The sequence below is a fragment of the Pelodiscus sinensis genome, chromosome 1, assembly GCF_049634645.1.
Source record: "Pelodiscus sinensis isolate JC-2024 chromosome 1, ASM4963464v1, whole genome shotgun sequence".
NCBI lineage: Eukaryota > Metazoa > Chordata > Testudines > Trionychidae > Pelodiscus > Pelodiscus sinensis.
This window is the reverse complement of record NC_134711.1, coordinates 246,951,869-246,977,627: the sequence shown is the minus strand read 5'-3', so window position 1 is coordinate 246,977,627 and position 25,759 is coordinate 246,951,869. Positions and strand designations below refer to the sequence as shown.

The 25,759-nt window shown below is 45.2% G+C and overlaps 1 protein-coding gene across 1 annotated transcript in view; it reads left to right on the top strand.

Annotated features, from left to right (window-relative positions):
* Nucleotides 1-4,440: 4,440 nt before the first annotated feature.
* ITGBL1 (integrin subunit beta like 1) overlaps nt 4,441-25,759 on the top strand; it is a 253,955-nt gene continuing 232,636 nt past the window's right edge. Inside the window, exons 1-2 of the mRNA XM_075918746.1 lie at nt 4,441-4,683; nt 6,161-6,372. Coding sequence (XP_075774861.1) covers nt 4,586-4,683; nt 6,161-6,372 — 310 coding nt within the window. The 5' untranslated portion in view covers nt 4,441-4,585. The remainder of the gene's footprint in view (nt 4,684-6,160; nt 6,373-25,759) is intronic.

Sequence of the window (25,759 nt, the reverse complement as noted above, 5' to 3'; positions counted from 1 at the left end):
TATCAGAAAGGTCTAAGTAGACTGCTGGCAGGCACCGATATTTTAACAGGAGACTTAGGAATGGAGAACATTCTACTGAGTTCACTATACTAATACAGGTTGGACTTTCCTGGGCCAGCACTCTCGGGACCTGACCAGTCCCAAATGAGGGATTCTTCTGGATCAGCAAAGGTCAACTCTGGCCATTCTGTTGATGGACTTCATCAGCAGACCCCACTGGGTTCCCCATGCAGCTCTTGGGCTGGCTGCTCTGGCTACTTTCCTATCCCAAGGCTGTGGGGACTCTGAGGCTGCTGGGGCTCCATTGCCCCATGGCTGCTGGGACTCTGCACCTCCGGGGCCTCCAAATCTCCACTCCTGTGGAGGGGAGGCTCTGGTGCTGCTGTGGCTCTGCTGTTGGGCTGCCAGGCCACCAGGGCTCCATGCCTCCTGGACATTTGGGGGTCTGTGCCTACAGGGTGGCTGGGGCTCTGCTGCCCTGGGGCTGCTGGGGTCACCGGAGCTTTTGAGCCACTGGGACTTTGCTGCCCTCAGGTTGCTTAAATTCTGCGGCTCTGGGGCTACCGAGAGTCCACAAACCTAGGGCTGCTAGGGATGCTGCTACTCTGCAGCCAGCCCTGCAACTCAGGGCTTCTGGGTCCCTCTGGTCTCTATGGTCCAGGGGTTCTCTGGTCTAGCAACATCTGCAATCCTGCCAGACCACAGATATTTCCAGAACAGAGAGTCCCAGAAAACAGAGGTTTAACCTGTATATATTAGAGTGCATCTGTCTGTCTCTGTGTCTGTCTGCGTGTACGTCTATACAGAACACTTATTTCGAAATAAGCTAGTTTGGAATTTTTTTCCAAAATAGCTTATTTTGAAATAGCACATCTATACGACAGGGAAGCCTCAAAATTTCCTAATATGGACGTGCTACCTTGAATTAAAGCTGCAGGAGGCACTGGGGAGTAATTACTTTGAATGGCCCTGGGGAGGAGCTATTTCGAAATAGCAGCAGTGGAGCTTCCACGCTACTGCTCTTCCAAAATAGCTGTTTTGGAATAAGCGTTATTCCTCGTGGAATGAGGTTTACAGATTTGAAAATAAGCTACCCGTTATTTTGAAATTATTTTAAAATAACAGAATTGCTGTGTAGACGCTCGCATTGTTATTTCGAAATAATGTCAGCTATTTCAAAATAACTATGCTGTGTAGATGCACCCTGTGAGTCCATTTGTTCAGAAATTCCTCCTAAATGGTAAGAGGTAGGGCCATCAAATTTGGTATGCAGCTTCCTCGTCTCCGAACTTAAAGCAAGGTCAAGGATTGGTTGTACCAAGACAACTGCAAGCTTTTGGGAAAGGACAGTTTTCCATAACATGCAAACCGAGGGGCATGTCTGAGGGACGCGATATGAGAGTGGCCACTGAAGGCAGAGTTATCCTGAAGCGTCCACTGGGGGCAGCTATACCACCAATGGAGTGGCTAGCAGGGCTGTGGCTCTGCCATCTCACCTGCCAGCACACCAGTAAGTAGCTTCCCCTGTCCCAATCCCTTTCCCTGCTTCCCAACCCCTGGCTACAGCGCTGAAGTGGGGGAGAACAGGCCCCTAGTGGGCTGAGAGGACAGGCTCAGGAGCAAAAGACGGCATGGGGGAGTGACCTGGTGGAGGGAGGGGAAAGAACAGGCCCCGTGTGGGCTGGGAGGTAGGCTAGTTGGGGGGAGGGGAGAACAGGCCCTAGGTGGGCTGGGGGTGACCTGGAAGTGGGGGAGAAGAAGAGGTTTGGGGAAGGCTGAAGGGTGGCCAGGTGGAAAAGAGAAAATGCCCTTGCCCCAATCTTTCTGCATGTCCATACCCGATATCTCCTGAAGGACCTGTTTACGGTTGCCAGATACTTTCAGAAAAAATCCCAAACATAGCGGGGGAAAAATTGGTTGAGATAAAAACAAATCCGCCAGACAACAGAAATACCGGTATTTTCTGTTTTGTTTTGTTTTTTACCGGACAGAAGAATCAATTGCCGGACTGTCCAGGTGAAAACTGCACACCTGGCAACCCTAACCCCATGCAAGGAAGGGAGGGGGCTTCCCTTTCCTCCTCCTCTTGCAAGGGATTCCTCTCCTCTCCCCAGCCTTTCCCTCAGGTCCCGCATGCCTCCTTAACTGTTAAGGAGGCACTGAGGCCAGTGTAGGGCTACAAGACATTGTTCCTTGCTGCAGCCAGCCTATTGCAGGGAAGGAGTTCTGGGGCTTGCCCAGATGTGGCCACCCCTTCCTCTCTAAATGCACCCCATGCGGGGAAGGGGCTGAGGGTGATTCTCTTCCTTCCCACTCCTGCAACGTATTCCCCTCCCCTCCCCACACACACCTTCCCTCCAGTCCTGCGTGCCTCCTTAACTGTTAAGGCTCCAGTCTGCCACAGGCTAGCAAGCCTATTCAGGGAAGGGTTGGGGGAAAGGGAGAAGCTGGCCCTGCTGTGGCTTCCCTTTTCTTCCAAAAGGTGCTCCATGCAGGGAAGACCTCGGGGCTTCCCTTCCCTCCCATTCTGGGAATGGATCCCCTCCCCTCCCCTCTCCTCTCCTCTTCTCTGCTCTCCTCTCATCCCACACACCTGCTCACTGCAAAAGGAGTTTTGCTGGCAGCGTCTGCAGCCGCCTGAACCTGGGAAGGAGCTACAGCCTCTTTCACTGCCACCTCACTGAAATACCGCAGGGCTCCAACATGTGGAGTTTCTCCCTCCACCAGATCTCCTGTGCATGCCTCTCCCAGGTGCAGGAGAAGAAATGGAAGTATCTGGCCCTGCTGCAGGGGAGTTTGGGGGAAGTTTTTAAAGTGGTCCCAAGAACACCCCACTCCTCCCCCCACCAGATGTAGCAGGGAAAAAATGTCCCCACCAGCCTTCCGTCCGAGAAAAACAGAAAATACCGAACATTTTGCATGTCTGGTATTTTCTGTGTGTTTTTTTTTTAACCAGACAAAAAATGCAATTACCAAACTGTCTGGGTGAAAACCGGACACCTGGAAACCCTAGACCTGGTCAACACTGGGCCAGTCTGCTAGTTCTCTATAATTCAGCTCTTTTAACTTATTGTAAATACTACCTATAAGTTCTGGAAGTAAAGCTATTTAACTAAAACTTGAAATGTTTTCTAGCCCATTATATACTGTCTATACAGTGCAGCTACAGATTTCTTTTTAAAAAGATTTTTTTTGAAGTTAAAAAGAGGCTGTTGAAAACCTTAGTCCAGGGGTGGCCAACCCATTTAACAAAGAGAGCCAAAACAGCAGTGGAAAAAATGTGAAGAACCGTACCAGAATTGTTGAGGAAAAAAAAAGGAGACTGCTCCTTTAAGAAACAAGCTTAGGCTTTTTGGCCATATAAAGGCTCAGTTGACAGGCGCCATTTTGAATCGCCGTCCCAGTGAGCAGAGGGGAGCTGGGGGTTGAGAGGGAGTTGGGGGCAGAGGCAGGGGCCATTTGGGGGGCGCAGGAGTGGCTTCGCGAGCCGCACTTTTGGGGGAGAAAAGCCACATGCAGCTCACAAGCCATGGGTTGGCCACCCCACCTTAGTCCATAAAATAGCAACACAAACCAACAAAATTTCCAATGTTAATATCATGATTTTTTGTTAAAAAAATGGCATTGTATTATTAGCATTGTATTACATCAACTAGAATATCCATATTCTACTAATGAATTTTCTTCTGTGGTGTAAGTTGTAAGTTTTTCTAATATTCAGACTCAAGGAAGTGGGGCAATTAGTGACTTTCCTGGACAATCAGTGGGACCAGAAACTTAAAACTTCTATGAAATATAAGGAAGTGTCATGGCCAGGCCTGCCAAATCTCACTCATTTGGTGGGAGACCCCTTCATTTTGGATTAATTTTATGGCATTTCCAAGTATCTATCTCTTGGGGTGAAAGACTGAGCTGTGAGTTTTAATGAGGCATTTTAAAAGCTAACTGATAATATTTTTAAAATCACAGTCACTCAAACTGTCATAGCTTGACAGCCCTGAATGTCACACTGTAAAGCTTATAGCACATAATGTTTGAGAACCCAGGGTGAAAAATGTACCCACATAATTTTAGCTAGTTCTAAAAGTGTAAAGCACTTACCTGACAGCTGGCAACACACTCAAATACAGTTGGAAAGTAATGTTAATGTTGTCTGCCAAAACTGACAAATGAACATTTCCCCAGTCGTATTACTCAGATTATCTCAAACATCTATTAATCAAGGTTAACTCAAATACACTTTTCCCAAATATTTATGGTGCTTGTATTTCAAGACTGAGACAGTTCACTCAATCTGTGAACAGGACACTTTTTATGTCAAAATAAACCATCTGGCCGTACAACTGTTTCTAATTACTTTCCTGCCTAGTCTGTGAGCATTGGGGTTTGGCATCAGTCTTCCTCCCAGAGTGCTGCCCAAATCTAGCTTCCAGGCAGCTAATCAAAGGCACTTGAAGCACCAGGGGAAATAGCGTTGGAGCCGGTTTTGGCCAGCTCGGGGCTTTGCAAGCCCAGTGGGTCTGTCTGGCTGTGGGTCTCTCTTAGAGAGCTTCAGACTTCCTCAGTCACTGCCTCAGATCTAAACATGTGTGCACAGGGGTTCTTCAAGTTGGTGCTGCTGCTGGCTGCTTCGCTTCTAACTCTGCTGCCTGCCATTCCTCAAACTTTCTCCCTGTCCCTGCGGTAAGTTTGTCTTTTAAATTAATGGGTTTGTTTAGCAATTGCCTTATGGGCTAGGCTTTAAATGGTAACAAGTTGCCACAAGCAACAAAAATTTAAAATCTTTGTGTATATCATACAGTTAAGGATGGCATATTTTCAACCTGTTGTAAAAATATATTTTCAATCTATTGAAAATGGGTCACATAATGTATAATGCACACACACACTATGTGTGTGTGTTCATATCATGCAATTATGTGTGCACACTATTGTAGTTAGGATCACAAATATGTATAACATATTATCTTGGATCATATAGTTTATGTAGAAATGTATCTTGCATTATACATGCAAAACTTAAATATGCGGATGTCTAAAGAGAAAAGATAACAGACTGTTCATGCTGGATCTTGATAAGTTTTGTACTCCACACTCCTAATTCACTGCCTAAATAGTCAGTAAATTCAGCCTCTACTAGTGCATCAAACATCCTGGATCTGGTTACATCTTGGTGTAATGGCACAAATCACCCAAAACTTAACTAACCAATCAAACAAACAAACAAAAAACCCACCAACAGCACATACAACCTACCCACCAGATCTGTCACATAGCTCCTGCTCCATTCAGCCATTTTTTTGTTCCAATGCACGCAAATTCTAATGCCTGAGGACCAGTGCAGATGCTATTACTGCACCAATAAATCCAGATCTCCAATAATCTTGGTGCATTGGTTCTGCCAGGGCCTCGATCTCACACTAAGGTCTAGACAGGTTTTTATCCCAAGAGTCCCTTTCCCTCTCCTCTAAATCCTAATGTCACCTCAGGCAACATGTTTAAGATGTCCCTGATGCATATTAAAAACCCAGAGCCTGCTGCACTCCACTATAAGAGCACTGCAAAAATTCAGATCTGACATCTGGTTTCTGTTGGATAATGCCAAATTTGAAATGCTAACCAATAAATTGTACCATTCAATTAAAGAACAACTTTTGCTTCTATTGTTTTGAATAAATAAGTAAATAAATCTGGACACTTAACATACCCTGATACAAGAAAGCTGCAAAAACTTTAATTTGGCATCTGTACCCTATTTTTTGGCTTCATACCTGCCAGTTTTAATGTCTCAAATCCACCAGAATAATCCAAATCCAAATATAATGTATCATTTAACCAGGTCTGTCTATTTAATCTATCACAAATGTAATGAAATTCAATGTAATGTGTCTCAAGGGGATTCATATTAACCCATCTATTGACCGCCAGGATATCAAAGGGCAAAAGTTCGGGTGTTTTGAATTAGTAGCTTCTGTGAAAGCCCTCGTATGCTAAATCAATGGTTGTAAAACTGCAGCGAATATTAACATTTTTAAGAGTTTTTAGGTGATAGGTAAATTCACTGCCATAGTAAGTATCTTTGTATAAGCTCAGCTCTCATCCACCCAGTTAGGGGTGCCTGACTTTGGCTACAGCTGGTTGTCTTTGTTGTTCTCTACAGGAGTAGCTCCCATACTGCTTCCTCATGTAGACTGTCCCGGGCTGAGTCAGAACATAGGTGTCGTGTCCCTGGGGGAAAGGTGTGCAGCGGCAGAGGCCAATGCGACTGTGGTGTCTGCATCTGTCAAGTGACCGAGCCGGGCAAATACTATGGTCCATTGTGCGAGTGCCATGAGTGGGTGTGTGAGACCTATGATGGCGAGACGTGTGCAGGTAAGGACGCCACAGTATTCTGGGAGATTTCCCCAGAGTGATGAAGCTGCTGCCCATTAGGGGGCATGCTCCTGATTCTTTATGCACATTTTGCCTTTTAGTCGGCTGATAGCTTCTTGCATGAGAGGCTACTATGGGATATACACTACAGTTACAGATACGTTAGGGACAAAACACAGTTCCATTTTTAGAGTGTAAACACGACTATAAATATGCCCCGGCCATGGCTTTTCTCTGTTAACACAGCCAAGCTTTTAGTGGGGCTTGGGAATATAGTTAAAGGGTAATCTCTCCCACAAAATGCTGTACTGTTTTTTTTATGGGTCCCCTTGACTGATTGTACCTGTAGCCTAGATAAGCCCATAGGAAATTCCTGGGGTTGGAGGCATTGCAAATTAGATAAATGAGCAAATCTTGCTTGTATTAAATATGTGAGTAGCTCTGTTGCTTTCATTGGGACTTCTTATGTATGGATGGAGAGCATGATTTGATCCTCCATATCAAACCTCCCTAGGGCCACACAGAGCTTTTTGGTGCCCGAGGCAAAATCCGAAACTGCCCTCCATTCACTGAACCAAAAAACCCAGGGCATACCAAAACAGGAAGGGGAGGGATGACTGGAAAGTGAGCATGCTTTGCCCTTACTCTACAGTAATGGCTGCTGAGCTGAAGGGTTCACCATTGGCTCTCCACTCTTGGGTGTTTCAACCTGGTACATAGTATCATAGCATCACAGGTTTGGACTGTCTGCTCCTAATAATCCAGGGGCAGCCAGGCCAAAGCTGGCTGGCTCTGTGATCCTGTCACAATCACATTTGTTATTGTGAGCCCTTTCAAATGGGGTGAGGGCAAACTATCTCTTTTGTTGCCTTCCCTGGGCAGCCCTGCCTTTACCTAGGGCTATGAATTAATTCTGAGCACCCACGTTCACAGGTCAATTTTGGTTGCAAATAGCTTACAAAGAATGAAAACTTTACTGCTGAGGAAATATTTCTATAAGAGTTACCACATGAGTGGGTACCCTAAAAATGTGCCTCTTTTTATTAATAACTATTTGTATGTTTCTTTAAGTATACCTTTACAAAATATAGACAAAGGCAGCACAGCCAAATTCTGCTTTTAAATATATGCATATTAATCCAATTGACTTCAATGGGAGACACATTCATGTACATTTCTGGGACATAATTTGGCCTGGTGATCATTGGATCATAGATCCAACTGGTTTGCATCTACTTGTGTCACTTATATGTCTTTCCAGCTGTCTTCGTTTAAGTTTCTGAACTGTTTTCATCAGATCTGGACATTTTTTAGCAGCTGCAGAATAGGATGTGAGAAAAGAAAAAGAGGAATAAATGTTTTCTTGTCACATTCCTAACGGGATCCACCCTGATGAAAGAGGGGCCACAAGGGAGATTTATTTCAAGTGTCCCCATCTAAACATCTTTAGCAACTTTGCATAAACGTGTCATCTTTTCAGGCCAAAACCCACAATTAGGTCAGTGGGAATGTTACAGGAATTCCGTTAGTAACATGATAATACAAATGCATTCCAGCAGTGGGCTTGGCAAATTTTGTAGGAAAAAAAATCCCTTATTTTAGCAACAGTGTAGCTAAGAATAAGAAGTCCAATAATAACATGAAAAGATCAAGAGTGGTGTTATAAGAAAAATATTTGTACTTGGCACCTGAGACCCAGGAGTTTCATGGAAAATATGCTTAATAAGCACCCTGCTCAACAGTGCAAGGTTAGTTATGCAAGTAATTTAGGGGAGCACAGGTACATTTCTTGTGTGGTTTGTTCTCTAATATAGATTTTCTGATGCATCTTTATTTTTAAAAAGCTGCTGCTTGGTATTGCAGTTTCATTACATGTAGAAATAGGGTGGTCGATTGGAATGCTAGTGAAAGCTAATAATATTTTAAGATTTCATTCCAAATCCAACTGCTCTAAAGTTTTATTACTGTTGGCTTTTTTCCTCCCTGCTAATGCTACCATCAGTTGTTGAAAGCTGCATCAGTGGTTTACTAGGCAGAGGAGAACTGAGATTAAGATGCTTCTAACAATAAAAATAATATTGAACACTTGTGGCATGATACATTTTCAAATTTTTAATTCATCAATCATCTGAAGACATGACAGTGGACTTTTCTACCCTGAACTGTGAAATCGGGTGAGAACTGAGATGTGAAACTATTTAATCTCAGCCCTATACTTTAATTGCAGTATAGATAAGGCAAGAAAGGTGAAGGGCCTCATCTTCAGAGCTGCTCACCACTTACAGCTTCCACTGACTTCATCTGGAGTTTAGAGTGTTCAGAACTTCTGAAAATGAGGCCTGAAAGATTTGCTCAATGCCCAGTGGTCCCCAACCTTTTGGGACTGCCGGGCGCCCGGGGGCGGGGCCACTCACGCGCCGGGCACCCGGGGGCGGGGCTGCCCATACGCTGCGCGCCAGGGGCTGGGGCTGTCCATACACCACGTGCCCGGTGCCGGCGCCACCCATGTGCTGCACTCCTGGGGCCAGCGCTGCACCTGTGCCACATGCCGGGGGGGGGGGGGGATGCTCCTATGCCACGCGCCTGGAGCTGGCACAGCCCATGTACCACGCACCTGGAGGCGGAGCCGCTCATGTGCCGCGTGCCCAGGGGCTGCACCCGGAGGCGGGGCCGCTCATGTGACGTGTGCCCAGGGGCTGGCACTGCCCATACGCCGCATGCCCAGGGCCAGCACAGCGCTTGCGCCATGCACCTGGGAGCGGGGCTACCCATATTTGCACACCCAGGGGCCAGCACCGCTCATGTACCATGTGCCAGGGGGTAGGGCTGGCCCCAATCACTTGGCGGGTGCACAGAAATGGCCCGGCAGGCGCCATGGCGCCCACGGGCACCGCGTTGGGGACCACTGCCATACAGCATGCCAGTGGCAGAGTCTTGCTTATAATGTTGGATCTCTGGGCTTCCACTCTTATTCTCTGTCCAGTAGGTTATACTGCATTTTTATTCAGTTAACTTTCTGTGTGGTTTTTAATAAAGATTTGATGCACACATCATCATTATTTCTGGTCCTAGTCACATGACATGGGACAGGCCTGAATAAGTGTAGAGCCTTTAGCCTGACAGGAGTCAGGGTATACCAACTCCAAAAGCTACTGTTACATCTTTTAAAAAAATTAAAATGTAAATAAAACATAGCATCAATCAAAACCAATAATCACAAACTAATGCATACTAATAGAGGTTCTTTTTCCTGCTTAATTCAAATAGATATGCACCAGCCTTGAACCGAAGAGGGCACATAATCTCAAATGTACTTCTTCTGTTCTGCCATCTTAATATAAAATATAAGGTCTCTCTAGATATGTCATAGGGTGCATCTACACAGCAGCATGATTTCCGAATAACGGCCATTATTCTGAAATAACAATGAGAGCATCTACACAGCAATTCTGTTATTTTGAAATACATTCAAAATAACGGACGGCTTATTCCGACTTCTGTAAACCTCATTCCATGAGGAATAATGCCTTTTCCAAAATAGCTATTTCAGAATAGCAGTAGTATGGATGCTCCTCTCCAGGGCCATTCAAAACAATGACTCCCCAGTGCTTCCTGTGGCTCTAATTCCACATTAGCACGTCCACATTAGAGAAGCTTGCCTTGGACTAATTTTGAGGCTTCCTTGTTGTGTAGATGTGCTATTTCAAAATAAGCTTTTTCGGAAAAAAAATCTGGAATAGCTTATTTCGAAATAAGCATGCAGTGTAGACGTATCCATAGTTTCTGGGTTTGGGCCAAATTATGGAAATACTAAGTTGTGACTTTTACAGACTCATTTGTGTGTGAAGGGATATAATATTCTCTAGATAATTTTATCATTAAAACTGATTGACGATTGACTGCTACAGCTTTGAGGAAGCTCTTTTAGAAGAATTAATGGATTTTAGAAAGAGTACCATAATAGGAAGAGGGGGTACACAGAACTCCTCAGTGGTTCAAAGGGATGGAATATGAATCTGAAGTGATACACCAAGGTTTCAAGTTAGACTCTTGAATACTTTTGAAAAGTTTGTTTTTTCTCAGCTAAAGTTAAAATTGACAGGTGTAGATAACTTTATTCAAGAGTTTTAAAAGAAGTGGCCAAGTATCTCGGTCAGTGGTTAATGTTGCTTTTTAATACATTTTAGAACACTGGGAAAGTTTCAGAGGACTGGAAGAAAGCTATTATTATGCCAATTTTTTAAAAGGACAAATGGGATGTCCTGGGTTATAGACCTGTCAGCGTGATACTGGTCCAGGGAAAGAAAATGAAGCAACGGATTCAGGACTGAATTAATAAAGATTTAAAGGAGGGTAAGGTGTTTAATGAAAATCAGTGTGGGTTAATGGAAATTGATCTTATAAAAGTAAATTCATTATCTTGTAAGATTAGAAATTTGACTGACAAAGGTAAGTGTTGATATAATACACTTAAATATCTCTAAGAGGTTTGACAAGGTACCACATGACATTTTGATTAGAAAACTAGAATGATACAAAATTTAAAACATTAAATGGATTTAAAAATGTCTAAGGGTATGTCTACACTACAGCACTGATTCGAACTAACTTAATTCGAATTAGTTAATTCGAACTAAGCTAATTCGAATTAGTTCATCTAGACCTAAAAACTAGTTCGAATTAGCATTTTGCTAATTCGAACTAGCATGTCCACATTGAGTGGACCCTGAACCGAGGTTAAGGCTGGCTGGAAGCAGTGCCGGCAGGGCATCAGATTAGGACTTAGAGCGTGGAGCTGCTGTCTCAGGCTAGCCGAGGGCTGTGCTTAAAGGGACCTGACCCCCACCCCGGACAGACAGTTCTCAGGGGTTCCCCGCTTGCAAAGCAGTCCTGGCTTGGAGTGCCCTGAGTGCCCACACTCGGCACATCACAGCACTCAGCCATCAGCCCAGCTGCACTTGCCCCAGGCTGCCATACAGGGGGGGTTCAATCGGGGGGCTGCAGGAGAGCTTCCACCCCGAGGAGCCCGCAGAGCCACCTCAGTCCTCCCCATTGGGGGCTCGTACCCCATTCCTCCCTCACCTCCTTCCACTTACCCCTCCCCAGCCCCCCTTCCTGATGTATAAAATAAAGGACACGTGTGTTCAAAAATAGAAACTCTCTTTATTGAACAAAACTTGGGGAGACTGTGAAAAGGAGGTGGGAGAGGGGAAGAGAGAGGGTGGGAGAGGAGAGGGCAACTAAAATGATCAGGGGTTTGGAACAGGTCCAATATAAAGAGAGGCTAAAGAGACTGGGATTTTTCAGGTTAGAAAAGAGGAGACTGAGGGGGGATATGATAGAGGTCTATAAAAGCATGAGTGGTGTGGAGAGGGTGCATAAAGAAAAGTTCTTCATTAGTTCTCATAATAGAAGGACTAGAGGACACCAAATGAAATGAATGGGTAGCAGGCTTCAAACTAATAAGCAAAAGTTCTTCTTCACAAAGCAAATAGTCAACCTGTGGAACTCCTTGCTGCAGGAGGCTGTGAAGGCTAGAACTAGAACAGAGTTTAAAGAGAAGTTAGATAAAGTCATGGAGGTTGGGTCCATGGAGTGGTATTAGCCAGGGGGTAGAAATGGTGTCCCTGGCCTCTGTTTGTGGAAGGCTGGAGATGGATGGCACGAGACAAATGGCTTGGTCATTGTTTCGGTCCATCCCCTCCAGGGTCCCTAGTGTTGGCCACTGTTGGAAGACAGGCTACTGGGATAGATGGACCTTTGGTCTGACCCAGTACGGCCATTCTAAGCTCAGGGCTCAGAGTCGGTGGTCTCACTGGACCACCCTGATTTTCATGCACACCTGCTCCTGGGTGGCCTGGCTGGCAGCTATCCTGCCCTAGCCGGCCACTTTCCTGTGCCTAGTGCGGACGTAGTGGATGAGGTCCACGATATCCGCATTAGACCAGGTGGGCGCCCGCCTCTTGCGGACCTGGGCAGGCTCCCGGGAGCCGCCAGCCTGGTCCTGGGAAGAGGCAGAGGGCCGGGTGGCAGCGAGTAGCTGGTTCGTGCTGTGCCAGGTGCAGGGTCTGCTGGCTGGGTGCTGGCAGGCTTGCACCTGGCACGGGCACCGTAGCCAGACCGTGCCCCTTTAAGGGCTCCAGGGCCGGGAGGGGGGCAGACCAATTTCCCTGGTGGTGCCCAGAGTGGCCACCTGGGAAAGCTGGGGAGGGCTAGCCTCCCACTAGTTCGAATTAAGTGGCTACACAGCCCTTAATTCGAACTGTCTAATTCGAAGTAGGCGTTAGTCCGCGTAGAATGAGGTTTACCTAGTTCAAATTAAGCGCTTCGCTAGTTCGAATTAAGTTTGAACTAGCGGTTTGTATGTGTAGCGCCTATCAAAGTTAATTCGAACTAACGTCTGTTAGTTCGAATTAACTTTGTAGTGTAGACATACCCTAACTGATCAGTCTCAAAATGTAATTGCAAATGTTCATCTTTGAGAAGGTGTCTTTCCAGTGAGATCCAAGGGGGATTGGTTCTTGGCCCTACTCTGTTTAATATTTGCATCCATTACCAGCAGTAAAACAAAAGCATCATCAGCAAAGGTTGCAGATGACAACACATTGGAGGGATGGAAAATAATGAAGAGGGCAGCTCACTGATATGGAGTGACCCAGATTGCTTGGTAAACTGGGTGTAAGCATACAATATTTGGCACTCTTGTGACTGCTGCTGGAATACTTTGTTCAGCACTGGAGTCCCCAATTCAAGAAGGAAGTTGATAAGTTTGAGGATGTTCAGAGTAGTGCCACAAAAGAATGATTAAGGATTAGAAAATGTGTCTCAGAGTGATAAACTCAAGGAGCTCAATCTATTTATCTCAACAAAGAGAAAGTTAAGGGGTGATTTGATTACAGTGCATAAGTACTTACATGGGAACAAATATTTAATAATGGGATATTTAATAATGAGAATGGTGTAACACAATCCAATGGCTAGAAGTTGAAGCTAGACATATTCAGACTGGAAATAAGATGTCAATGTTTAAAGGGGACAGTAATTAATCAGAGGATCGATTTAATAAACATTATTGTGGAGTCATCATTAATGACAATATTTAAATTACAAAATGGATTTTTTTTAATTCAAGCTTTAGAAATAATTGTGGGGAAGTTCTATGGCCTGTGTGATGTAGGAGTTCAGACTAGCTCATCATATCCATGCATAGTTCAGAGGTAAGGCATTGAGTCTGTCAGGGTATGTCTACACTACCCCGCTAGTTCGAACTAGCGGGGTAATGTATGCATACCGAACTTGCTAATGAAGCCCGGGATTTGAATTTCCCGGGCTTCATTAGCATAAAGCCGGCGCCGCGAGGAGTACAGATAGTTCGGAATGGCTACGTAGTTCGAACTATCTAGCCCGTGCCGCGTGTAGCCGCGCGGCACGGGGTTCGCACTAGCCGGCTTTTAAAAATGGCGGCGCCGGCTTTATGCTAATGAAGCCCGGGAAATTCAAATCCCGGGCTTCATTAGCAAGTTCGGTATGCATACATTACCCCGCTAGTTCGAACTAGCGGGGTAGTGTAGACATACCCTCAGAGGTAGAAGTCACTGACTTTGTGTCTTTCAGAGACCTCTGTGGCTTCTGCAAGTGCAGTTGATCCCTGGGCATGTTGGAGCAATGGTCCTGAGGAGAATCAGAGCAGCAGGTGGCAGTTAGCCCTCATTGCCAGAGGAGGAGCCAGAAATTGGCTACCGGAGGCCCCCAGAGCAGCAGTACCCTGGGGCCCCAACAGCTGCTAAGTTTTAGTGAGGGGTGTTTATAGTAAAAGCCATAGAGAGGTCATGGGCCATGGATTTGTGTTTATTGCCCATGACCTGTCTTTGACTTTTACTAAAAATACCCATAACTCGAATAATTGAACACTAAATCTGGAAGGGACCACGAAAGGTCATCGAGTCCAATCCTCTGTCCTAATGGCAGGACCCAGTACCGTCTAGACCATCCTTGATAGATATTTATCTAGCCTGCTCTTAAATATATCCAGAGAGGTAGATTCTACAGCCTCCATAGGCAATTTATTTCAGTGTTTAACCACCCTGAAAGTTAGGAAGTTTTTCCTAATGTCCAACCTAAACCTCCCTTGCTGAAGTTTAAGCTCATTGCTTTTTGTCCTATCTTCAGAGGCCAAAGAGAACAATTTTTCTCCCTCCTTGTGATACCCTTTTAGATACCTGAAAACTGATATCATGTTCCCTCACAGGCTGTGTCCAGACTCAGGGGTTTTTTCGGGAAAAGTAGCCTTTTCCCGAAAAAACTTCCCCTGCGTCCAGACTCAAGCCGCGTTCTTTCGAAATTATTTCGAAAGAATGCGGCTTTTCTTTCGATGGCAGTAAACCTCATTTCACGAGGAAGAACGCCTTCTTTCGAAAGTTCCTCTTTCGAAAGAAGGTGTTCTTCAATGTAAATAGGGCTTCCTCGAAAGAGAGCATCCAGACTCGCTGGGTGCTCTCTTTCGAAAAAGCGGATTGCTCTTTCAAAAGATCCGAGTGCAGTCTAGACGCGATCTTTCGAAAGAGGCTCTTTCGAAAGATGCTTTCGAAAGAGCCTCTTTCGAAAGAAGCCTGCAGTCTAGACATAGCCTCAGTGTTCTCCTTTCCAAACTAAACAAGCCCAATTCTTTCAGTCTTCCTTCATAGGTCATGTTTTCTAGACCTTTAATCATTCTTGTTGCTCTTCTCTGGACCTTCTAGAATTTCTCCACGTCTTTCCTGAAGTGTGGTGCCCAGAACTGGATATAATACTCCAAATGAGGCCTAATCAGCACAGAATAGAGTGGAAGAATGACTTTTTGTGTCTTGCTCACAACACTCCTGTTAATGCATCCCAGAATCATGTTTGCTTTTTTACAACAGTGTCACACTGTTGACTCATATTTAGCTTGTGGTCCACTATAACCCCTAGATCCTTTTCTGCAGTACACCTTCCTAGACAGTTGCTTCCCATTCTGTATGTGTGAAACTGATTGTTCCTTACTAAGTGGAGCACTTTGCATTTGTCCTTAGGAAACTTCATCCTATTTACCTCAGACCATTTCTCCAGTTTGTCCAGATCTTTTTGAATTATGACCCTATCTTCCAAAGCAGTTGCTACCCCTCTCAGCTTCGTATCATCTACAAACTTAATAAGCATACTCTCTATGCCAGTATCTAAATCACTGATGAAGATATTGAATAAAACTGGTCCCAAAACAGACCCTTGCAGAATCCCACTTGTTATGCCCTTCCAGCAGAATTGTGAACTGTTAATACTTACTCTCTGAGAATTGTTATACAGCCATGTATGCACCCACCTTTCAGTAGCCCCATCTAAGTTGTATTTGCCTAGGTTATTGATAAGAAGATCATGCGAGACCGTATCAAATGCCTTACTAAAGTCTAGGTAAACCATATCCACCGGTTCTCCCTTATCCACAAGACTCGTTATCCTGTTAAAGAAAGCTATCAGATTGGTTTGAAATGATTTGTTCTTTACAAATTTATGCTGGCTATTACCTAGCACCTTATTATCTTCCAGGTGTTTGCAGATGAATTCCTTAATTACTTGCTCCATTATCTTTCCTGGCGCAGAATTTAAACTGACTGGTCTGTAGTTTCCTGGGTTGTTCTTATTTCCCTGTTTATAGATGGGCACTATATTTGCCCTTTTCCAGTCTTTTCCAATCTTCTGGAATCTCTCTCTTGTCTTCCATAATTTTTCAAAGATGACAGCTAAAGGCTCAGATACCTCCTCTATCAGCGTCTTGAGTACTCTAGGATGCATTTCATCAGGTCCTGGTGACTTGCAGACATCTAAATTTTCTAAGTAATTTTTAACTTGTTCTTTTTTTAATTGTATCATCTAAACCCACCCCATTCCCACTAGCATTCACTATGTTAGGCATTCCTTCATCATCAGACTTCTTCGTGAAGACCAAAACAAGAAGTTATTAAGCACCTCTGCCATTTCCAAATTTCCTGTTACTGTTTCGCCTTCCTCACTGAGCATTGGTCCTACCCTGTCCTTGGTCTTCTTCTTGCTTCTAATATATTTATAGAAAGTCTTCTTGTTTCCCTTTATATCTGAAGCTAGTTTGAGCTCGTTTTGTGCTTTTGCCTTTCTAACTTTGCCCCTGAGTACCTGTATTGTTTGCTTATGTTCATCCTTTATAATTTGTCCTAGTTTCCACTTTTTATATTACTCCTTTTTAAGTTTTATATCATGCAAGGTCTCCTAGTTAAGCCAAGGTGGTCTTTTGCCATATTTTCTATCTTTCCTACACAGCAGAATAGTTTGCTTTTGGGCCCTTAATAATGTCCCTTTGAAAAGCTGCCAACTCTCTTCAGTTGTTTTTCCTCTTAGTCTTCCCATGGGTGCTTACCTACCAGCTCCCTGATTTACTAAAATCTGTCTTCCTGAAATCCATTTCTCTCTTCTACCTGTTCTCCCTACCATTCCTTAGCATCATGAACTCTATGATTTCATGATCACTTTCACCCAAGCTGCCTTCCACTTCAAATTCTCAACCAATTCCTCCCTATTTGTTAAAATCAAATCTAGAACAGCTTCTCCCCCAGTAGCTTTTTAAATCTTCTGAAATAGAAAGTTGTCTTCAATGCAGTCCAAGAACTTACTGGATAGTCTCTGACCTGCTGTGATAGACTAAATCTTAGCCTTATTTATAGGTACATTAAAAGTCAGTATGATATTCATCAATTTACTCTAAATGCAACACGTTCCCAGTGGCATCCATAACTTCAGGCCCAGGTAGAACACAGTCTACTGTACCTCATTACTTGTGGCTGATTGTTAAAGAGGTCTTTCAAGACTTCCCTAAGACACACAGCTCTTCTTAAGCTCTTGTATATGGCTGCTTAAACTTGTTAGATAGTTGCCCTACTGCCGCTCTCGAACAGCCACTTCCCCCTCTTTGCCTCCTGATTATTATGCACAGCACAACAGGTAGCTATAACCACTCAGATATTTTTCACACTGAGGTCATCTTGTGACTGAACACCCTTCAGCCTACCAAAAGTACAATGATCTCTTTCCTGCACCTGCTGAGCCAGTAGTTTCATTTTTCCTTGGTGCTGTCAAGGTGACTGGCAGACTGCTTCAGCGTGGATTAGGCTGGATCCCCAGAATCACTGCTGCCATTTCAACATTGCCAATGGTAATCTGCCAGTCAGGAAAGAATGTCCCTGCTTGCAGCTTTGTGAATAATCCTGTGTTATTAAAGATGCACATCTCATGCATCTTCCTTGAACTGCCCGCCCTGATAATGGAGATGAGTCCCCACTGATCCTCCAGCACTTGCAGATCAGTTTGAGGAATCTTGCTTTCAGGTCCCCAAAAGCCAGTTCTCAGGGAGAACCCTGCATGCAGGCCTCGGACTCAGTAGCTCCCCACATGGGGCCTCTCCTTTCACTGGTTGGCAAGGCTCCAGAGTGCCCAGAATAGCTTTTCACTCCTCAGCACCCTTGTTGGCCAGGCTAGTTCTTCTTCCCAGGTTTTTCCTTATCAGTTATTTATCCTTATCCTTGGAGCAGGCTTACCTGCTATTCTTCCCCAGGTGGACATGGGCTTCGTCCTTCTAAATAGTCCTTTCCTCTTTGCCTTTTGGTTTCCTAGGCAACTGAGTCTGCCCTTGTCTCCTTCTCCATACCAGGGACAGTGTGCCTCTCTCTGAACTGCCAGCATACAGATCCCCAGGAACCTAGGTAATCTCTGGGGGTTACATGCGTTTCTTATCTGCATTTGACAAGAAAGTATTTTTCTTCCCTTTTATATATACTCTTTGCCACAATTATCTATGCCTTTGTTATCCTGACTTTGTATTGTTGCAGTGTATTTTCCATGAGAGCACATTTGGAAACTGCAGTTAGTGGCATATGCAAAAGGTTGTATACTGAGCACCCTTTCCTGCAAGAAGCACACTGCACTGCTGCTTCTCTGACTAGTTAATTAGGAGTGAAAATCAAGGAAATGATTTGGCCCTAATTTATTTGAGTTTTGTTTAATTTAGGGACTGAGTTTCTCCCCAAGCAACTCAGTGGCATTTCTGGTCTAGTGGAATCTGAACAAAATCAGACGGGGTGGGGTGTTCTCAGTGAGGGTGGATTTGGAAGTTGTTTTCTGTTTAGAGTTGCTTTCGTTTGAATTTAATGCCCTGGTTGTAACAAGTATTTATTCTGCCGGGCTTTTTCTGATGGTGTTGGAGAGCAGCGATGGGTGTCGAATGGGGTTAATTGAAGGTCAGACAGAGGTTGTGATGGAGAGAGTATAATAGAGACTATGCAGGAGTCTGAAATGTTTCCTGTGGATGTGTTTAAAGATTTATTCAATACAGTTTATTAAATATTACCTGTCTGCACTTCAGTAGGAACAAGATCAAGTCCTTTGTCCCTTTGAAGATAAAGCAACCATATCCACAGATTGTCAATTATTTATAGAAAATAACAATACATGTTTGATGACTATCAGTCAAAGATGGAACACAAGCCCTTATCCCTGCAACCCCATTTGTGTGTTAAATAACAGTGATATCATAGCAAGGGAAAAGTGCAACACAGTGCAGGTTTGGGTAAGTAAATAAAAGAGCAAATTTGTTTTAAAGTGTGTTCATTTGGAATTTTTATGCTACTTATCATTGGTGATATTTTTACATTAATTTCCCCCTCCCAAAAAAACTTTGTGGTTATCTTTTTGAGTTTTAACTTTGTCCTAAATAATAAAATTGTGTATACCGACTGTACTGTTTTATGAACACCTCTGTTTTATTATCTAGCTAATGTTTCTGTTGCTCACCTCAGCGGAATCCGGTGGTTCACTTAATACATTCTTCTGAACATTAATTTCCTTTACTCTTTTCATAAGTGAAAGAGATTCCACAAGCATTCCAATACTATCTGTTTTATAATCCTCTTCAGGGCACTGAACTGACTTCTGTGGTAGGATTATCTTTTTGTCTCTTAAAACTTTTATCTATGTAACTAGGCTCTGATCCATTAAATGCTCAGCTCTGGGCAATGTTTTTGTTATTGGGAGGCTGAGCAGTACCAGTCTGAGGAGGCCTGTGAAGGGAGTAAATGATCCCCTACCAAGATTTTTGCACTTTCTTAAAGTTCTATAGGCTGCGGTTTTGACACACAAAAGCTTATGCCCAAATAAATCTGTTAATTCTGTGACAGGATCACATCAGAGGGATATAAAAGAGTGCTCCTGTTGGGGTCTAGGAGGTGGGCAGGGATAAGCCTGCCCACAGCTAAAGGACCTTCCTCAGCCTACAGGGAGGATCCAAAGAGCCCTAGACTCCAACTGATTCTAGGGGACATGTAAAGAGAAAAGAAGGACAGAGGTGGAGGTCAAGGGGCTAAAACGAGGGAACTGGATGGGCACACAGAGTAGAGAGCCCCAGACAACACCCACTGTCCTTTGAAGGCCTTGAGAGAGCCTGTGGATACTTTCCAGTGGAACTCTGACCGGTTGCGTGAACAGATACAGGAGTGGAAATGGGGCCCACAGTTGCAGGCCCCTCCTTCAGCCAGCCTCTGCTCCCTGGTCTTGTAAATTGCCATTTTGGCTATAGACAGGAGGCGGTTGATGAGGAGATCCCACGACTATGGGGCTATGGATGGGGTGTGCTTAAATTAGTAGGCGAGGGGAGAAGTGCAGCCAGAACCTCAACAAGATGGGCTGTAACCTGGTGCACTCGAGATAAATGTGCGTCTCCCTCACGCCACAGAAGGGGCAAGTGTTGGGAACAGGGGTGAACTGCACCAAGTACACACCCATGCTCACAGCGCTGTGGAGCATCCTCCAGCTAATGTCCCAAGGTGGAGTAAAGTCTGGCCCACTTGGGCTCCCCACCCACTTGGAATCTAGGTGGGATGTGAGGGTGGAGAAGTGAATAGTGTGAAGCATGAGCATGTACAGATGACTTTTTGATGTGGTTTGAAAGGGGACCGGCTGCAATGCATGCAGCTGACTCCAGTGATGAGGGAGAGGTGGTCAGGAAGGCATGCGGGGCCGGAGGTGGATGGAGAGATCCAGAGGGCCAGGAGTGAAGAGTGGGTGGGGTGTGCCCTCTCACAGGACCCCATCAAGATAAACCTGAGCAGCGGGCAGCAAAGCATCCCATAACTTCTGAAGTACGCATGGGGAGTAGAAAGGTTAGAGAGCCCACCTGTGCTGGGCAAGTGCCAGAGATCCATCCAGTCTCCCCAGTTGTAGTCCAAGAACTCTCTGATCCTGCTGACTTCTGCCAGGACCAACCTCTGGAGCACCAAGGGGGACTCCGCCATCTGCACAAGGAAATGGGGATTGTATCACAGGGGCTCCACAAGGAGGTGTTCCCCCCACAGTGGCTCCCAAGGATCTGGTTGCCAAAAGCAGCTTCTAGGAGGAGGTCTGGTTAGAAGGCCAGCAGCTCAGATAGGTCTCATGGAAGACCTCTCAAATAAAGGAGCTGCCAGGAGCTTTGCCCTTGGAAGTGGCAAAGGATATGATTGGCAGTGCCAATGTGTACCTCCATCATATAGGAGCCTCTTCAGGGCCTGGAGGCAGAGAGGCATTGGAGCAGTCCTGTCCATCTCCACAACTGCTTGGCACCCTGGACTCTAAACCTTGCCAGGCCACTGGTGGAGAGGGATGCATGTCAGAAAGAAAAATGCCAAGACAGAACAGTAGACCTGTGCTCTACTGGATGGCCTGAAGCATGGGTGAGAGGGAGCTCGCCTGCCACCCAGCCTTGACCATCAGGCCAGAACTCTTGACCTAGTTGAATCAGGCGAAGGAGGCCACTGAGTAAACAGCTTGTCAGGCCTCCATTCATGCCAAGTTGCCCAGGTCCTGGACTATAAGGTGCACATCATTGGTGTACGTGGAGAGGACCAGCCACTTCTCAGGCTTACAGAGCACCAACCCTGTCAACTTCTTGTGAAGGAGACGGAGGACGAGCTCGATAAGCAGAGTATGCAGCTGACCTGAAAGGAGACGTCCTTGAAGCACTCCCCTTCTGAAGCTGACCAATATCGTCAGGGTCTGGCTGAGCTTGACCAAGCACTCCATAGAAGTGTACAGCACCTGGCGAAACCCTACGAAGTGGGGCCCAAAGCTAAAGGTCTGCATAGTGCCCAGGAGATACCTTTAGTTCATCCAGTTGAATGCCTTCTCCTGATCCCAGACCATCCTTACACCCAAGCTCTATGAGCTCTGGGGCCAAACAGAGATTGTCAAAGATGGTACAGCCCAGGATGGTGTAGGTCTGGTCTGGATGGACCATGTCCACCAGCATGGACCACAGCCTCAATGAGATGGCCTTGGTGATGATTTCATAGTCCGTGCTGAAGAGCGAGACGGGACACCAATTCCTCAGATTTTGGAGGTCCCCCTTCTTAGGAAGCAAGGTGAGCACGGCTCACCTGCACGATAAAGGGAGGACACTGCTCTCCAAGGACTCAGCCCAGAGGTTGGCAAGGTCTGGGCCGAGGACGTCCCAAAACACACAGTAGAACTCCACGATCAGCCCATCCATGCTCAGGGTGGGCACTCTGGTCCAGAATGAAAGCAACCAATCCTGCCTGTCACTGCATAAATAGCCCCACACACATCCCCACAAGAAAAAGAAGAGGGGAGTGCAGGGGGACACGTGTGACAGGATCCGGTCAGAGGAATACTAAAAAGTGCTCAAAGGAAAGTATGTGAGCCCTAGATTAAGTAGGTCTCTGTTCCCTGGTGTGACAGGGCGCCTGCCCTGCACTGGCCCTTTAAGACCAGGACTCAGGTCCTGAGCTGGGGCTGGAAACAGAGGCCAGCTGAAGCTGTTTGGGCTAGGGAAAGCCCAGCTGGCAACTATCTAGGGCAGCACAAATGGCTTGTAGAAGCCAGCTGAAACCATTAGGGTGAGTGAGAGCCCAGCTGGCAGGTATATAGAGAAGCACAGTTCCCTTAGAGGGGGGAGCCAGTGAAGGAAGCAGGAGCTCCAAGGAGGGAGACAAGCTGGGGATAGCCAGCAAGGGCTGGGAGAGGGCCAGCCAAGACTTCTTGGCTAGGGGCTGGAGACAAAACCCTGGTTTGGATGTGGATCACAGCACGGCTTAGGTAAGCAGGGCTGTGGAGATAATCCCAATGCAGACTGTAACTTGCCCTGAGAGGGGCTATATGAGGACAGTCAGGGGGCACTGAGGCACAGGAGGGGGGGGAGTGCACCCTGACACCTGGGTAAACTGGCAGAGTCTGGCCTAGAACCAGCAGGAACTTTCCAGAAGCAGTCTGGACAATCAGGACAGTTAAGAACACCTGAAGCTAATTAGGAGCCTTCCAGAGCCAAGGGAGTCAAGCTCATCAGACCATCTGGGGCCAATTAAGAACCAGTTGAGACTGGTTGGTTAAAAAGGGTTCCTCTTCTGTTACTTGAGAAGTACATGAGAAGGAATAAAGGAGCTGAAGTGTGGACAGTGAGATGAGTCTGAGTGAGAGCTGCAAGTCAGGAAGAATGTGTTGGAAGAGCAGGACAAGCTGCTTCAGTTCCTGAGGAAAGGGACTGGGGGGGATTGTTTGGGGAAATGACCCAGCGAAGAAGTTGCCAGCCCCATCTGTTGCCACTACCTTAGGGTCCCTGGGTTGAAACCTGGAGTACTGAGCAGGCCTGAGCTCCCTCCAGTCATCCCCCACCATCACTATAGAATCTGTCCCTGGATAGAGAAACCAGGACTATAGAGGGGTTTCACCCGGTATTATGGACTACCCTGTAACAAGTATGGGTCAGTAGGCTGCGAACCCTGCCTCTAGTAAAGAGAAAGAGGCTGTGTGGTGGGACACAGTGAACCTCTGAAGCTGAACACTACTGGCCAGAAGTGCAGCACCGCTGGACACAGCCAGAACTCTGCTACAGTCTGCAAGGTGCCGCAGGACTCCTTGGTTTTATAGATTTAAAAGACCTGCAATATAGATGCATTTATTTCCCAGTGTCTGTCTCTCTCTCCTTAAATCACCGCTAACAGCTGGAAAGCTCCTGAAAATGCTTATGTTCTGTTTGTTACTTGGTCATGTGAAATAGCAATGAGGTCTCTCAAAGGGGCTTTGCTCCTGACAGTGGCATCAGGAGAGGCAGTTGAAGCTTTCTGAGGTGTAGCTGAGTCAGTGTCTGAAGGAAATAGCATTAGGAACTCTGATTATACTACTAGGGCTTATGGATTTGAAGAACTAAATAAATGACTATAAAACTTCTAAGGCTGGGCTCATGCTGCTGCCAAAGTAGCAACAGCAGACCCTGTACTCAGAATATCAGGGAGAGGCTGCAGCAGGAGGCAGAAGTGAGCTGATCTGGGCTCTTGCTAGTCCCTGACTTTACATGTGGCTCAGTTTATGGGATTACCACAACTCTGCTGTAGTGTGGAGAGAATGGGAAATGAGCTAGATTCTATATAATTCACCCTATGAACCCATCACATGGCTCCAGCAGCTCCCCCCCCCCCCCCACCTTTTGGGCTTACCACAGCTCCCTGAGCCAAGCGTCTGGATTCACCTGTTCATCTCCTCAGTATCTTCTCCTGTTGCCAGTGAATGTGGCTAGTCATGTAAGTCAAGTGATAACAGTCTGTGCTGTGGTGCAAAATGTTTAGGTTAAAACCATGTGCATAGTATGAGGGATGGGAGAGAGTTAAAGTCTGTTCTGTTGTGAGATCTTTCCTTTTAAAACAAAGGAACTAGCACACCAACAAATGTCCAAAGTCATTTAATTCACAATGTACACAAATAGAGAAATGCCATCTTAACCAGTGCTTGTGCAAACTTAATACATCCCTGTAGGTGAATGTTTTGATAGTCATTAGTTACATTACTGCTAATCTTTATTACTGTAGTGCAAAGAACCAACCATTTTGTGCTACATGATCACGTACTATTTTTTCCACAGTATCTGTGCTTCATTCATTGCACAGGATGGACACACAAAGGGGATGAACTAAGACTGCACAGGCGACAGTACCTGGCACTTCCTTACTTTTAATGGCTTGACTTTGCAATGTAAATAGCTTTTTCTCTTAACAGTTTTTTAATGACCATCTACTATATCTTTTGAATTTGTTGATTTTTGTGCAAAATAGTCATACTTGGCAATTACCTACTGATACCAAATTTTGCATAAACAGTCCTGCCACTTAAATTAACTGAAAGCACTACTTTTTACACTGGAATATGCTGGGTGAAAGGTTTCAGGAATTTTTGCTTTCATCAGGTAAGTCATGACTTATGATTAGAGTTCATAAAAATATTTGCTAACAATTAAAATTGAGTTGCCCATTCAACTAATTTTTGTGCAAAGAGAACTCCTACTGTTACTAATCTGAGTTATTTTGTGATTTGTTACAAAAGGAGTAATGAAAGCTTTATGAGTTTCTGATTCAAATTTACCATGTATGGTAGTCGGGGCTGTTCCCCACTCTGGCACTCAGAGTGCAGAAGATGGGGACCTGCAAATGACTGTAAATACCTTGCCTGTTTAGGCTCTGCTTACAAAAACTCCCCAGAGTTTCAGATTTACTGACTTTGGGAGGTGGCTGCCGCCATCAAGTTTTTTAACCCTGAAAAAAGAGGAAGGAATACTTGATTTCCTTCTTTGAGGTACCCCAAGCTCTTTTTCTGTGCTTTTTACTTTTTTCCTAAGCTCTCTTGGAGCAAACCAAACTGTATCTCTGAAAGCTGATCTCCAAGGCTATGCAGACATGGACCTCCTGTTACCATCCAGGACACAAGAATCAAATCCTCTCCTTAAAGAAGATTTTATTAACAAAACAAAGATATACTTGATAAAGCATACTTGGTTGCTAGGTGTTGTAGATTAATTAAGAAAAGAACAGATCAAAAACACAATCCATAGTTTTTAGGTCTAACTTAAATGGTAAGTGGAGGTGGGAAGGCATAGATTCACACAAGTGTAACCAAACAACCAAAATAAAGGAAAATACCCTGATTGTGACTAAATACATGTTTCCCCTTTACTCACGATCCGTGCTGATCTGTACTTCAAAGCCCAGTTCACTCCCATGCCTAATATTTCTTATAGGGCATGTATCGGAGGGGTAACGGTGTTGCTCTAGATCTGCAAGAGCGACAAGGAGTCCTGTAGCACCGTATAGACCAGGGGTGTCCAAACTTTTTTCAAAGAGGGCCAGATTTGATGAAGTGAACATGCGTGAGGGCCGACCATTTTGCCTGACATTCTTTGAACCATTAAAATTAAATGCAAATTAACTATTTTATGCAAAGTTTATTGCAAACGGCATACTTTTCATTTCGTCACATGGATGACAAATCTAAACAGGTGTTAAATCACTCTGCCTTTCATATCTGAAGACCAGAT